This window comes from Anomaloglossus baeobatrachus, chromosome 4 (assembly GCF_048569485.1).
Source record: "Anomaloglossus baeobatrachus isolate aAnoBae1 chromosome 4, aAnoBae1.hap1, whole genome shotgun sequence".
NCBI lineage: Eukaryota > Metazoa > Chordata > Amphibia > Anura > Aromobatidae > Anomaloglossus > Anomaloglossus baeobatrachus.
Window position 1 is genome coordinate 230,363,886 of NC_134356.1, and position 16,492 is coordinate 230,380,377.

Sequence of the window (16,492 nt, forward strand, 5' to 3'; positions counted from 1 at the left end):
GATCAGCCTTCAGCTTCCAGTATTCGGGGTCCTCCCCCAGCAGGGACTTCCCAGCAGGGACTTCCTTGGACTGGGGAGCGGTGTCTGCTCTGGCCTTGCAGGCCGGGGTAAATAGCTGTATAGTCTTGTCTTGGCGGGCCGGGCCTAGCATGGCGGCGGCCTGGGCTTGGCGAGCCGAGCCTGGCATGGCGGCGGCCTGGATCAGCGTCGCAGTTGCAGCCGGTTCTTGGCGGGCTGAGCTGGGCGTCGCCGCAGCGACCTGAGTCAGCGTCGCTGTTGCGGCCGGTTCTTGGCGGGCCGGGCTGGGCGTCGCTGCAGCGATCTGGGCTTGGCGGGCCGCACCTGGCGTGGCTGCGGCCTGGTTCAGCACCTCACTTGCGGCGCGGACGAGCGTCGCTGCTGCGGTGGGGTCTTGGCGGGCCGGGCCTAGCATGGCGGCGGCCTGGGTCAGCGTCACACCTGCGGCGTGGAGGAGGGTCGCGGTGGCAGCCGGATCTTTGCGGGCCGGGCAGGGCATCGCTGCGGCGGCCTGGGCTTGGCGGGCCGCACCTGGCGTGGCTGCGGCCTGGTTCAGCGTCGCCGCGCCGGGCATCTCTCCAGGGGCCGCGGGCGTGGAAGCAGGGGTCGGGGCACTCGCGCTGGCAGTGGCAACACAGGACTCACCCATCGGTAACATCATCGGGGTCTGAGTCGTCGCCGCTCGGTCTGGCACTCGTCGTGCGGTTCCCCTCTCATAGGCCTGAACCGCTGCAGCCATCTCCAGAAGCTCCGTGCGTCCCTCGCTGATCTGCCATACGACCCTGGCCTCCAGTCGGTCGCAAAACTGGGCAAGTTCCCGATACCACCAGGCAGCGGAGCCTGGCTCTGGGTCTCTGCGTTCAGACGCCATCTCCTCTGCGTCTCCTTCCCCTAGTAGCAGGCTTCTGGCTCTCTTTCTTTCCCGACGTCTCTGAACGCCTCCGCTCTCATCACTTGCGAGACCAGGACTCTGAAGGGGATCTCTGGGTAGCCACACCTCTTCGTGGGCGGTAACTTCTCCCAGCGCGGGCTGTTGTTGTTTTTCAGCGCGCTTTTCATGGTGGCAATATGGCGGCGCTTCCAATTTTTCAAGCGGACCGCCCAGGCACATGGTCACCTGTCTGAACAGGTCTAGTCCTTATCCTGTTCGTGACGCCAGATGTGAAGCCCCACAAGTGTTGTGTCGGTGCATTACCTTCAGGGACTCCACGTGGATGGAACAGTCTGGTCACAGGTAGGAAACCTTCTTTTAGGATTGTCGTGACGCCACTCTCAGAATTGCGGTCAGTGGGGACCGCCACTGCAGATTAAGGGAGGCCTGGGGCTGATGGTGGGTGCAGTCAGTTGTAATAGCCTCCTGAGAGTGAGGCAAGCCCCAGGGCCCTGTGTAGGTGTGTGGAACCACAAGGCGCAGAATAACTCAACACAAGCAGAATGTCTTTCAGGGGTTTTACTCACTGTTGATGGCAGGGTGAGTAACCCGGGCGTAGCTGGGATGAACCAGGCTGGAACCAGGCGTCCTTCAGGCTGACTTATGAGGGTGGCTACTGACTCGCCTTCCTTAGCCCTTCTGTTGTTTGTGGTAACCCCGACTTGCAGTCCCTATGGGGGTCACCCAGGGAAGTTGCTGCTCCCCTCGTTTCGGCCCGTTTGCTTGTAGCCTGGACCAGGTCACTCCGGCTGCTTGCCTCCTGTGAACTATGGGCCCTCACTTTGCTACGTGGCTGCGGACTCTGTGGTGTTGTCTTGGGGGTTTGAAGTGCCCCCTCAAGCAGGTTTGGCAGAAGAAAGCTGGATCTATCTCTGCACTGGGACCTGTTACCCCTTCGGGCCTGGTACCTCCCTGGCAGTCCTCTTACTCTCCACTCCGTTGCTCTCTCTTTAGCCTTGTGTGGATTTCAGACGGCACCACTAGGTGACCGTTCTCCCCCGTCAGTAGTCACTGCGCGTACGTTGTCAGAATTGTGTAGAGCTGCAGGGTCTGCTTCTGCCCTCCCCGCACTCCACCACTCAACTGCCTCGGCTCACTGTTCCCTCCTCTCCTGTTCTTGCCTACGTCACCTAGCAACCAGGCTCTCTACCACACCCCTTGAGTGGAGATGGAGGCTTCGCCCCCTCCTGGGATCCCCAGGGGTCCTCCCCAAAGGTACATGTGTGAGACCTGATCACTATGCGCCTGTGTAGTCACACCTCGTCAGCCTTCTGGATTACCTGTTTTGAACTGTCCCCAGCATGGGTGCAGTACTCAGTGGTGCCTGACCAGGTCAGGGGCGCCACAGGATCTCAGTCTCATGACCCTCGTCTGACGATGTGGGTGCGTGTGAAACATCACACTGCACTCGCATGTAATCTGCATGCAGTGTGATGTACACAGAGACAGGCCAGGGAGGAGATGGGTAGGAAGTACTCCGTCTCTCTTCTCTGCAGCTGTGATCCGATCACAAGATCGGATCACAGTCGCATGACCCTCGGCTGGCGCTAGCAGCAGAGGGTCATTAGCATATCGCTTCCGATGCTCTCGCATCACAAGCTATGCGCAAGTGGATCCGAGACCTAAGTGCTAGATCTGCAGCAGAGAAAATACTGATTTATCATAATGACAGCAAACATCTCAGTAAGTGACACATCGCTGGAATCAGATTCTCTGTGTCTACAATATGCAGCTCTCAGATGGAATAGCAAAAACCTGGTGACAGATTCCCTTTAACACTGTGTATCACATTGCAGTTTTTGATCAGATTTGCAGTGCAGGTCAGACTCACTCATTCTTGTGTATGGGTATTCATTGGTATTCATGGACTTTCATGGATATCCATAGATTGTTTTCATTGACCCCCAATGACTTGCATTTTTAATTTTGATTCGACAATTGGACAAAGATCAGACATGTTCCACGAAAAGCCACAGATGTGAATGGTCCCACTCACTATTATAGGCAAAAGTCCTATTCGTGAAAACCAGATAGCACTTGTACTGGAAAAACTGATGTGTGAATTAGCAGTTACCTACTAGAATGTGACAATGTAAGTGACCCTTCAGAGACTGCATACCCTCCTCCCTGATTTCTTTTTACTGTATGGGTATGTGCACGAGTAAACTATTTGCTGCAGAAATGAAGTATTCATAGGAAAACCGCTGCATAAAATGAGTTTTTGGAATATATTTGATGACGTTTTGACGCGTTTTCTCATTTCTTAGAATAGGTAAAAAAATCACAAAAACACTTAAAGAATTGATATTCCGCAGATTTGAAATTGCAGGAATGCACAACTAGAGAAATAACACAGGTCTGAGAGGGTTAAATTGTTTGAAAAGTAAGAGGTGATGTTTATATACTTTATATACTTTATTTACTTTCGATCGCTAAAGTCAGTAAAAATTCCATCACATTCAGTTTTTCATGAACACTGACTCCACAGGCTTTTTCTTTCACCATACGTTGACCCCATTGCGTGACCTTTGGTGGATGATTTTGGTGTCATTAAATTGGTTAGAAATTAATGGACGCTGTGCTGTGATTGGCTGCTGTGGGCAGAGAACATTTTCTTAACTCAGCTTCCAAAGAGTGTGGTGCTGTCCATCGCATCCAATCATAGCATATCTTTCATTTTACCTCAGCAGTATAAGAAGTGAAAGCTGCACTGTGATTGGTTGTTATGGGCAGTAAAGACAAGTCTCCCCTAGCTAACATTGTTGTCATTGTTAAGTTTTTCCATCAGCTGAGGAACATAATCACCATCTTGAGAAAAGTATGCAAATAAATGCCTTTTCTCTGCTTCTGTACCATGAAAAACAGGTACCAGGAGTTAGCAGAGCGTGCACTGTCATTCTGCACAGCACACAAGAATAGCCCAGCCCCTGAAACAATCATCACTGATGACGCTTCATTTCAAGGATGGGGCACAGGCTGCAGCAGTGACTGCAGCCTCTATCCCCTGATGACGCTTTGTTTGAGTATCCCAGCATGCACTGGGATGCTCAAACATAGCGTCATCAGAGTGGTAGCAGAGAGTAAAATAGAAAAGCAAATATAGTGGAACCTCGGTTAACAAGTAACCCAGTGAACGAGTATTCCGCTTAATGAGCAAAGCTTGCTGTAAATTTGTAACTCACTTTCCGAGCAAGCTTTGCCTTATGAGCAAAATACTCACTGCACACACTTCCGGTTCCGTACATCCACCGCGCTCTGACCCGCTCTAACAGTCCACACAAACACACACAAACACGCACACACACATATTATGCTCACCTTACCTTCCGTTCCATCGCCGGCCTCACGGTTCTTGAAGTTCACCGCTACAGGATGTTCATCGGTAACCATTGCAACGAGGGAGGAACTTTCGCTGTCAGCCGCTACTCAAAGGCAGTACGCTGACCAATCAGAGGCAAGCGGCTCATGCCTTTAACATCAGCACTCTGGCAGCGGAAGCTCCGGCATCGGTCGCGATGGTTACTCGATATACATCCTGTACCGGCGAATTGCAAGATTCAGGAGGCCGGCGATGGAACGGAAGGTAAGGTGAGCATAATATGTGTGTGTGCGTGCGTGTTTGTGCGTGTTTGTATGTGTTTGTACGTGTTTGTGCGTGTGTGGAAAGGCACAATAGGGGACCAGGATGGCACATTTAACAAGTTGTGGAACAAATTGTCTGCATTGCAATGATTTCCTATGGGAAATTTTGCTGTGCTAGACGAGTAACTTGGTTAACAAGCACACTCCCAGAACGGATTGTTCTCGTTAACCAAGGTTCCACTGTAGTGTAATTAGGGAAAGTGAGGACATTTTTAATGCAAGTATATTAAAAATAGTTTAATTTATGGCACTAAATAAAAAGAGAGTTAGAATGAATATTACTTTGTCTTCAGATCACCCCTTTAACGTATGCACATACTTTTAGTCCAGATGGATGTTATTGATGTGTTCACATATTGCACGTCATACATCATGTTTAACACTAATATGTGCAAGTATAAATAGTTTTAGTAGATTTATTTAGGATTAGATTTATCATAGTTAAATAACTACTTACGTTTTCGTAAAATAGCCATATGGATAATCTATACTGCGCTATCTGGAAAGAAGACAAATTGATGATGATGCATATGTAGTAGATGCCAATGTGAAAATATACATGCATGCAGTAAAAGCAGCAGCAGGGGATGATCTCACAGTAGGTAAGGTAAGCATATTGGATTACTGTACACTTTAAGCTAAACTATTTAAAGATGCTTTCCTACATAAAAACATATTACCCTTAATCTCTTCTAAATATGCTTATAATGTAGTGCAGGTAGAAGCGAGTCTAGGTTTTTCTGCATCCAAGGCAAAAATTCAGTTTGGTGCTCCTATACATAGCTTAAAGGGTTATTTCCATCTCCAAGATCCTATCCCAATATGTAGTAGGCGTTATAATAATAATATTAGCAAATACCTCCAATTAGAAATGTAGTATAGTTCTCCTGATATAGCCATATCTCTTAACTTCATGTGCAGGGCATTGCAGCTTAGGTATCCATGGTTACAACCACTCATATAGTGACAGTTAGTTGTTTGCGGTCGTAACCATGGATACCTAAGCTGCAATGCCCTGCATATAAGGAAACAGACATGGCTAATCAGAAGAACTATACTACATTTCTAACTGGAGGTATTTGCTAATAACATCATCATTACGCCTACTACATGTTGGGATAGAATCTTAGAGATGGGAATACTCCTTTAATAAGTTTGAGTACTATGCGATTTGAACACTTTATGGTCATATGCTGACGAGTTGCTGTTCCTAATTCTCTCAATTTTCAATGAAACTATACAACACATGCTTCACTGAGCGAAACAGTAAGAGAAGCTAGTCAGTACGTGACCCTATGTATGAAAATCGCACACAAGTGGTCATGTGATGACTGCTGGAACCGGAAAGCAGTGCCACTTCAAGACAGAGGGTATATTACGTAATATTAGGATTTGGCATGTTACGGTGCTTAATGTTATAATAATTAATGCTTATAACATAAATACAGATGTAGTAACTTGTCAGATGGCACAATACTTGATTAGCAGAATCATGTATCACACTAGCTGACAAGTTATGGATTGTTACAGGCGTAGAGGATCAGAACCCATAACGGTACATGCATACATCACAAAAAACACCAACAGTACATGCAGTGGTGTAACTAGAGTTTGATGGGCCCCAGTGCAAAGTTTGGACCTGGGCCCATACCTCCAAGTACACCGACGCTTAGGGTATGGGATAATGACACTGACACTCGGGGTACAGGATAATGATGCTGACACTTGGCTCTTACCCTCAGCACCCAGGTTTCCCATGCTCTGAAATCCCTCTATCAGCATCCAGCTTTTCTATGTTCTGATATCCATCTTGTCCTCGGCACCCAGCTTTCCCTTAACAGAGCTTGGGAAAGCTGGGTGCTAAGAGGAGATGTATAGCAGAGCATGGGAAAGCTGGGTGTTGAGGGAAAAATCCTTTTTCCCTCAGCACAAAACATTCCCATGCCATGCTTGTATTTTGTCCCCCCTCATATATAGTTCTCCAAATACTATAATGGCCCACACATAGCCTTTCATATAGTATAGCGGGTCCCACATAACCCTTCATATATTAGAATGCTCCTTCATAGTCCTCCATATATTATAATGTATTTCCCATAGCTTTCCATGTATTATAATTCACACCATAGTACTCCATATATTATACTGCACCACATAGTCCTCCATGTTTTATAATGCACCCCCGTAGTCCATGTAAAAGGTAGCCTCCATAGTCCTCCATATAATATAATGTAGCCCCCATTGTCCTATATGTATTATAATGCAGCCCCATAAACCTTCATAATGTATTATGCAGCCCCATACTCTTCCATTTATAATGCACCCCTATATTCCATGTATAAGGTGTCCTTCATATTGTATTATGCAGCCTCATACTCCTCCATGTATAATGCACCCCTATAGTCCTTGTATAAGGTGTCCTTCATGTTGTATAATGCATCCCCATAGACCTCCATGTATAACGCAGCACCATAGACCTCCATCTATAATGCAGCCCCCTAGACCTCCATGTAAAAAGGAACCCCTATAGTCCATGTATGAGGTGTCCTCCATGTTTATTATGCAGCCCCCTAGACCTTCATGTGTAATGCAGCCCCCTAGGCCTCCATATATGATGCAGTACTCCCAGGCCTCCATATATGATGCCGCACCCCCAGGCTTCCATGTATAATGCAGCTTCCCCAGGCCTCAATGTATAATGCAGCCCCCAGGCCTCCATTATAATGCAGCCAGACCCCCAGGACTCAATGTATAATGAAGCCAGCCCCCTAGGCCTCTATGTATACTGCAGCCCCCCCCAGGTCTCCATATATAATGCAGAACCCCCAGGCCTCCATGTATAATGCAGCCAGCTCACCAGGCCTACATGTATAATGCAGTACCCCAGGCCACCATGTATAATGCAGCCCTCCCAGGTCTCTGGCCATCGTGTACTCACTGATTTATATGAAAAAATAAAACAAAAACAAAAAAACAACAAGTACTCACCTCTCTCCTCATTCCCCTGCTGCTCCGGTCAGCATCCTCCCGTCCTGCACTCTGCATGCCTCAGCACAATAGTCGCACAGGAGTGACGTCCCCGCCTAGGCACATGGGGAGAATGATGGTGCGGCGTGGACCGCTCGATGCTTTATCATTGCTGTGTGTGATGACAGGGCAGCGGAGCCTGGTGCCGGTGTCAGCGGCGGTGGCACCGGGTCATATAGCAGCCGCGTGGTATGTGACAAAACAATGCAGCTCCTCTTTCACAGGAAGGAGCTGGCTGCTGATCTGCAGGGTGACCGTGGGCCCCTAACCTGCTGGGCCCGGTCGCAATGGTGACCTCTGCTGTAATTATGCCCCTGGATATACTATATTTCCTATTAGCGCTCTTTTGTCTGTAGGGTCCACACCTCCTAACTCAGGTGGTTTGGACTCCAGCTTTTAGTAGCACGGTAGTACTTATTTGGTTGTCTTTTTTTCCATTATCTGACAGATCTGGACACGGAATCTGTCCTCTACCAGCGGCTACTTCCATTTACTTTTTTGCAATATAAAAAAAGTATAATTACTTTTCATAGGGCTTGTGGCATTTATTTATTTATTTAGTGCTTGAAAATAACTACTAGCCACACAAAATATTGACACTTTAGGCACAATTTGGTCATTTTCACATAGGGATGTACTCACTTTTGTTGCCAGTGGTTTAGACGTTTTTGGCTGTGTGTTTACTTATTTAGAGTGCACATTAAATTTACACTGTTATACAAGCTGTTTCCCCTACTACTTTACATTATATCAAAGTGTCCTATCTTCAGTGTTATCCCACGAAAAGATATAACACAATATTTTCAAAAATGTGAGGGGCGTACTCACTTTTGTCACAAAGTATTATAGCCAGGGGGAAGGACTGCAGGAGAAAAGCCACTACCGGGCCTTCTTTATACACGTACAATTGACAATTGGGGAGACGGCAGCGGGTCCTGTTCAGTAACAATCCATGGCTGTAAGCTGACCTCCATTGTTAGGTAGGGATACACTACCCTTATAGGGCTATATTAGTTTCCCTTCCCTTTCCTAAAGTGAGTGTATATAAAACTCCTTGGTTATTTACAAGGATAACGTGATCCATTCTCATTTATATGTTTGTGTGTCTGTTTGTGGGTACATTTTAATGAATATTAATAAAAATTGCACATTTTAAAATAGGGTTGAGATTACATGTTAGTCCCAGTGTTGGACAAGGTAGTATCATCGGTCTGTGAGGGCCGACTGTTTCCTAGATTCAGGATTTCCACTTTAAAGGGGTTATCCAGGAATATTTCATTGTTAGACTTTGGGCCTTTGACTTTGTCATCAGAAATCACCTATTATTTAAATCAGGTTTTTGTGCTCAATCTAGTTTTTAATATTATTTGTCATTGTTTTTTTATCCATTTCACAATCTTTAATGGAAACAGCACTTAAAAATCTTGCAGTTCTCACTGTGGCCACTGTGACTTTTTTTTTAGGGGGGGCTTTAGTCTCCAATCTGATCCTAATATCTGGTTGTTTCCTTTAGTTTACGTTACACCTGGGGAATAACTAAGAAGACTGGCCTATTGTATGAAGCTGCTACCTTCACCACTCTTCAAGAAGGAGGTCATTGAGAAGACTAAGGGCAACATTGTTATTTCTTTTATTATAAGATGGTTGTGTTCGGATGTTCCTATTAATCCTTGTAACTAAGGCTGCTTTCACACATCCGTTTTTTGCTGAGCGGCACAATACGGCGCTTTGCAGAAAAAACGCAACCGTTTTTTTTGCCGCCGGTTGCTTTTTTTCTACATAGACTTGCATTAGCGCCGTATTGTGCCGCATGGCCTTGCGTTGCGTCCGTTTTTTGCCGGATGCGGCATATTTAGCCCATGTGGCGGCCGGATGGAACGTTGCCTGGCACTTTTTTTTGAGAAAAAAAGCATCGCGCCAGATCCGGCGCGATGTGGCACGACTTACAATGCAAGCCTGTGGACGCCGGATGCGGCATCCTGCGGCAAAAACCACATCTTTTGCACTGCGCATGCTCGGTATCAAGCCGCATCCATCAAAAAACGGAAGGGCCGCATGGAAAAACGTATGCAACTGATCAGTTTTTTTTCGCCGCATCCGTTGCATAGGTTTTTGAGCCGGATTGAGCCGCCCTGCAAAAAACGGATGTGTGAAAGCAGCCTTAATCTCTTGTTTTCCCAGCGCCTGATGCCGACCAGCCCCGAGGACCAGAAAATATATGCAGTATGGCGAGAAGAACAGCCTGAGCCATCCAGGACAGTCAATGCCAGACAAAAAAGGAAGTGGGAAGATGAAGAAAAAAAATTTTGGAGAGAATTATGCGACTACCTGGATGAAGAAGAAGAAGAATTCATGCCAAAAAAGTTGGTTAAGAAGCCAAAACTGGACATCCACATCCCTGCAAGGAGAAGACAACAAATAAAGATCCAGCAGGACAACCACCAATACATCAATTGGTTCCTGAGAGGAAGGAGAAACAGCATATGGACCATCCTGCTAGGGCCACTAAACGGAAACATCAAAGATGGCGGTGGTAAGTATAATAATAAGAACAATAAGAGTGATAATAAGAAAGTAGTAAAAATATGAAGAAAATAACAGTAGTAATAGGTAGAACAGCAGTTTGATCCAGGGTTCTCGGACTGATCACCTTTTCTCGGGGTCGAGAAGGAATTTTTCCCCTGTGACACAAATTGCCTGAATGTGTCCTGGGGTTTTTGCCTTCTTTTGGATCAACATTGTAAGGATAGTGTAGTACTAATAGTTATAGAAAAGTTAGAATTATACTGTAATAAGATAGGATATTAATAGTAATAAAATAGTTATAGCTATAAAAATAAAACACTAACTTAAAAAAAATATAAAAGTTAAAATAATACTGTAATGAGAGAGCAGGATAAGAATAGTATAACACATAAAATCTATAAACACTATGATAGTAGTTTAATTAGCACTGCAATATTAATTACTTTGCTAGAAATAACATCATTAGCTTTGATCCAGGACTGATCGCTTTTTCTCGGGGTCAGGAAGGAATTTTCACCTGTGACACAAATTGGCTGAACATGTCCTGGAGTTTTTGCCTTCTTCTGGATCAACATTGTAGGGATAGAGTAGTATTAATAGTTATAGAAAAGTTAGAATTATACGTGATTGGGTCTGTAAAGAAAAGGGGGCAGTCTGTGCCGTGGGATCTGTATGAATAAGGGAGCAGCCTTTGAGGGTGGGATCTGTATGACTAAGGGGGCAGCATGCAAGGTGGGATCTGTATGGAAAAATGGGCAACCTTGGGGGAAATCTGTATGGAAAAAGGGTCTGCATGTGGTGGGATCTACATGAAAAAAAAGCAGCCTATGGGGTGGGATGAGTATGGAAAAAGGCGCAGCCTACGATGAGAGATCTGTATGACAAAGGGGGCAACCTGCGGGATGGGTTCTGTATGGCAAAGGTCGCAGCCTGTGGAATGATATCTGTATGGCAAAGGGGACAGCCTGCGGGATGGAATCTGTATAGGAAAGAAGTCAGCCCACGGTGTGGAATTTGTATGGCAAAGGGGGCAGCCTGTGGGATGGGATCTGTATTGCAAAGGTGGCAGCCTGGAAGGTGAGATCTGTATTGCAAAGGGGGCCGCCTGGGGGTGGGATCTGTACTGGAAAGGGAGCCACCTGGGGGTGGGATCTGTATGGCCAAGGGGGCATACCTATGCTGCAATGCCCTGCACATAAGGTAAAAGACATAGCTAATCAGGAGAACTATACTACATTTCCATTTGGAGGTATTTGATAATATTTAAAATACATCTACTATATAGTGGGATGGGATCTTGGAGATTGGAATAGCTTTAATGATAAGTTGAAAAGATGAATTAGGGCCGGGACAAGTATAGTGGTGAGGTTGAGGAGGAGATGGGATGGAGTTAAGTGCAGAAGTGGTTAGGTGCGATTTGGAGAGAAGATGAGTAAGTATTCTTCTTTGATGGTGGGGAGGAAGGTTATAGGGTAGAGAAAATAATCTGCTATACATAGGGGTTGTAGTTGAGTAGTAAAGACTTGCCCAATTTGGTGGATCTTTGTTTTGAAATGTGCGGCAGTCTTTTACAGAGATGAAAGAGGTCGGAGGGAGCAGTGATGGTTGGAGGGTGGTGATAAAAATGTTACATAACTTGGTTTGTAGGATAAAGATGATTTGAGGGTTGAGGAGTAGTCCTCAAATCAGAGAAAACAAGTGGGAGAGTGTGTGACTGGTTTTGTTTTTTAGTAGGAGGGATGTGAGTTTGAGAAGCAACGCAGCAAATGAGGTTAGGTGGAGAGAGGTAAGAGGGAAGCTGAGATAATTATTTAATTGGAGAATGATGGGGGAAGGAGACAGCAAAGGAAAGTGGAGCAATAACTCTAAGAGCTGCAGAGAATCAGCACTTTGGCAATTGGTAGTGTTCACACAGGCACTCTGTTTCTTGTGCAAACAAGAAGGTTTATTCAGTCCATAAACTTCCAACAGAGAGTAAAACAATCTTTTCTCCAGCAAAAAAGTTATGACATAAATGGTTTCATAGACAGGGCCGCCATCAGGAATTTCAGGGCCCCATACTGTCAAAATTTTCAGGGCCCCTTGAGACTCCACCCAGGCTCCACTCCAGCCCCGCCTCTACACAGCTCCACCTCCAGTCCTCAAACCATCCACAATCCCACTGTTCACTGAAAAACTCCACATATGCACTCCACTCCCTCCCCCCACCCGCGGTTTGAGTAGTCATCATGTGCCCAATCATTCATATACGATTTTCATACTTAGTGTCATGTGATGACGAGCTGCTCTGTATAATTCTTTCAATGTTCAGGAAAAAAGAGAACAGTAAGAAGAAAAGCTAATTGCTAGATGACCGGAAGTATGAAAATCACATATGAGTTGAGTGGCCATGTGATGACTACTGGAACCAGCAAGCAGAGCCGAATCCTGACAGTGAGTACATTACACGCTGTTAGGATTGGGCATGCTAGAGGACTTAATTTTATAATTAAAGGGCTTGTCCAGGTTTGAGATAAATGTCTGCAGTCACTTTAGGTGACTACAGGCTTCTGAATTCTCACAGCACTTGCATCGCACACTTTTAGGATTCTCTAGTGCCAATGGTGTGAATGTACGGTCATATGAGCAGAAATATGTGAGTTGTATACTTCTGGCCACATTCTGATTAGACGTGTCTGGCCTCATGCAATTCATTTTCATTGATCAAGGCCACGTATGTCTAGTTGGCACATGACCACATGTATGTAAATAGCATACTTGTGGTTTTGTGACCTCCCACTCTCACCGCCGATACCAGAGAATACTAACAGCATGCAGTGTGCGCTGTGAAAACTCAGAAGTGTGCAGTCACATAGAATGACACATAGAGTGAGTGCAGACTTATCACAAACGTGGGACAAACCCTTTAATGCTCCTAACATTAAAAAAAAATATATTAATCTTTAACATAGCCCTGTATAATGTAATCTTACAAGTTCTGAACTGTTACATTTGTACAGGATCAGGACCTATAACAGCACAGGAATACATCAACCAAAATCCACCAGAGGTGCAGAAATACATCACAAGAACCACCATAGGTACAGAAACATAGCATCAAAAGCCTCATCAGTACAGAAATACATCACAAGAACCACCATAACTACAGAAACAAAGCATCAAAATGCCCATCAGTACAGAAATACATCATTAGAACCACCATAGGCACAGAAATAAAGCATCAAAATGCTCATCAGTAGAGAAATTCATCATCAGAACCACCAGCAGTACAGAAATACATCCATATAACCCCTATCAATACAGAAACAGCATCAAATCCCTCATAAGTACAGGAATACATCACAAGAATCGGTACACGGTTCATCAATTGTAATATCAGGTCAGCCCTGCCCTGTATATATATATATTTATCGCATGAACCTAGAACTTCCAGTATGTCCTTAACTATGGTAAGAAGATAGTGGGAGCTGTAGTTATCAGTCCTTATCAGACCATACAGGAACCACAGAACTGACTTCTCAATTTCCCTGATTGTGACTCTACGACTCCGACTCCCTCGTACAGCTGAAACCATACGTTTCCATCCACTCCCAATAAAGACATATATGCATGTTTTTCTTACTATCTGACATAAATCTTTCCCGTTTTAGGTCAATTAGGAACCAAAATTATTTATATTTGCCAAATGCCAGAATAATAAGAGAGAATGCTTTAAGACATTTTTATTACTTTCTGCAAACTCAAAAGTTTCCATCTATTTCATTAGTATTTGGTACCATTGCCGTTACACTGTATGACTTGGGGGAAACGTCTGGGATCTCCATCCACAAGCTTTTCACAATAGTTGGTAGGTATTTGGGCCCATTCCTCCTGACAGAATTGGTGTAACTGAGCCATGTTTGTTGGTCGCCTTGCTCCCACTGGCCTTTTCAGCTTTGCCCATACATTTTCAATAGGATTGAGATCAGGGTTTTGTGATGGCCACTGCAAAACATTGATTTCATTATCCTTAAGCCACTCTGTAACCAGTTTAGCAGTATGCTTTGGGTCATTGTTCATTTGGCAGAACCATTTCCGACCAAGCTTTAAGTTCATGGCTGATGTCTTGAGATGTTGCTTCAGTATTGCCACATAATCTTCTTTCCTTATGATGCCATCTATTTTCTAAAGTTAACCAGTCCCTCCTGCAGCAAAACAACCCCATCACATGATGCTGTCACCCCATGTTTCACAGTTGGGATGATGTTCTTAAGCTTCAAAGCTTTTCCCTTTTTCCTCCAATTATAATGATGGTTATTATGGCCAAACAGTTCAATTTTACTTTCATCAGACCACAGGATATGTCTCCAAAAATTAAGGTCTTTGTTCCTGTGTGCATTTACAAACATTAATCTCACTTTTTATGTTTATTTTGGGGTACTTTTTCCTGTCATAGTAGCCTTTTAGCCCTTGTTAATACAGTACTCGTTTCACTGTGGTTAATGACACAATCTTTCCATCTTCCGCCAGCATCTTCACAAGTTCTTTTGCTTTTGTTCTTGGGTTAATATGCACATGTCTGACCAAAGCACGTTGATCTCTGGTACACAAATCTGTCTACTTCCTGAGCAAAGTACGATCAATATAGATAACTTTGGGATATTATCAAACGTAGTAGACCCGATCCATATAACTAACCCATAATTTTTTTTTACTTTATTTGTCAATACAAAACTCACAGTCAAACAGACAAAAAGTGCTATGTGTGATAGGTACACACTGGATATATAGGGTATCCTGGGTTCTAGGAACGTGAGGTGATGTACTCACGGATAGGATATAGTCCTCAAAATTAGGGCAGGAAAGGGAAACATCTTTCCCTCCACTATATCCTGCCTAGCAATGGGGCTTTAAGCACCCTAAATTGAGTGGTACCCCCATGCAACGGTGGCTGTCCCTGATAGACCCTGTCTACCCTGTAATACCCTTCACCAACCTCTATAAAGTGCAAAGTGCAAGACAATAAAAACACTTGAACACGCATCCACACCAATCAGGAGGGCTTTTACAAAACCATGTATAGAAACCTCCCAACAAGGTGTTCTAACTCAATGATAGTGTTGCATGTTCAGAAATAGTTCAAAATACTGATACAAAAAAGCCCAATGGTCAATCTCAAAGCAAATAACCAGATATAGACTATAGCTCTCAGAATCAGAACATTATCAATAAAATATCTGATAATATAAATCAGAGTACTTCACGATTTGTTGGTAGTTCTCCCGGGCTACAAGGAGGATCCACACGTGAAGGTACGTTCCTACAGTCGGTACTGACACTTGAATGTTGGTACCACAATAGCAATGGCAATCAACAAAAAACTTCCAAACGCATTTTCCCCCACTTGGGACTGGGATTCATCTGGGGAATCGAGTGGGGCAATAGTGGCCACAATATGCCACATTAATACGTAACGCCACACTGTACATAGTTCTACACTGCTCATAGATCTCACTACATTATAATACACTCCCCATAGTCCTCCATACATTTATAATACACTCCACATAGTTCTCCATCCATTATAATACACTCCACATAGTCCTCCATACATTATAATACACTCCCCATAGCTCTCCATTCATTATAATACACTCCCCATAGCTCTCCATACATTATAGTACACTCCCCTTAGTCCTCCATCCATTATAATACACTCCACATAGTCCTCCATACATTATAATACACTCCCCATAGCTCTCCATTCATTATAATACACTCCCCATAGCTCTCCATACATTATAATACACTCCCCATAGTCCTCCCTCCATTATAATACACTCCACATAGTCCTCCATACATTATAATACACTCCCCATAGCTCTCCATACATTATAATACACTCCCCAGAGCTCTCTATACATTATAATACTCTTTCCATAGTCATCCATACATTATAATACACTCCACATTGCTCTTTATACATTTATACATTATAATACACTCCCCATAGTTTTCTATACTTTATAATACACTCCCCATAGCTCTCCATACATTATAATACACTCCCCATAGTCCTCCATACATTATAATACACTCCCCATAGTCCTCCATATATTATAATACACTACCTATAGCTCTCTATACATTATAATGCACCTCCATAGTCCTCCATACATTATAATTCACTTCCCATAGCTCTCCATATGTTGTAATGCACTCCCCATATAGTATTATATACCTTCATGTAGTTTACAGCTCCCATATTGTTTAATGGAACCCCATAGCCCTCTGACCACCGTGATTAAATACATATACTCACTTCTCCTTGTTCCCCTGCTGCCCGGTCTCCACAGCGCGTCCTCCGTT

The 16,492-nt window shown here is 44.5% G+C and overlaps 1 protein-coding gene across 3 annotated transcripts in view; it reads right to left on the reverse strand.

Annotated features, from left to right (window-relative positions):
• The window catches only part of GLT8D2 (glycosyltransferase 8 domain containing 2), an 86,391-nt gene that overhangs the window by 41,721 nt on the left and 28,178 nt on the right, over positions 1–16,492 (reverse strand). For 2 of the 3 annotated variants that reach the window (XM_075344729.1, XM_075344731.1), the window contains one exon: positions 5,049–5,090. In XM_075344729.1, the coding sequence (XP_075200844.1) occupies positions 5,049–5,067 (19 nt within the window). In that variant the 5' untranslated portion in view covers positions 5,068–5,090. Of the gene's footprint in view, positions 1–5,048; positions 5,091–9,946; positions 10,017–16,492 lie in introns of all 3 variants that reach the window. The other variant, XM_075344730.1, reaches the window with a different exon arrangement.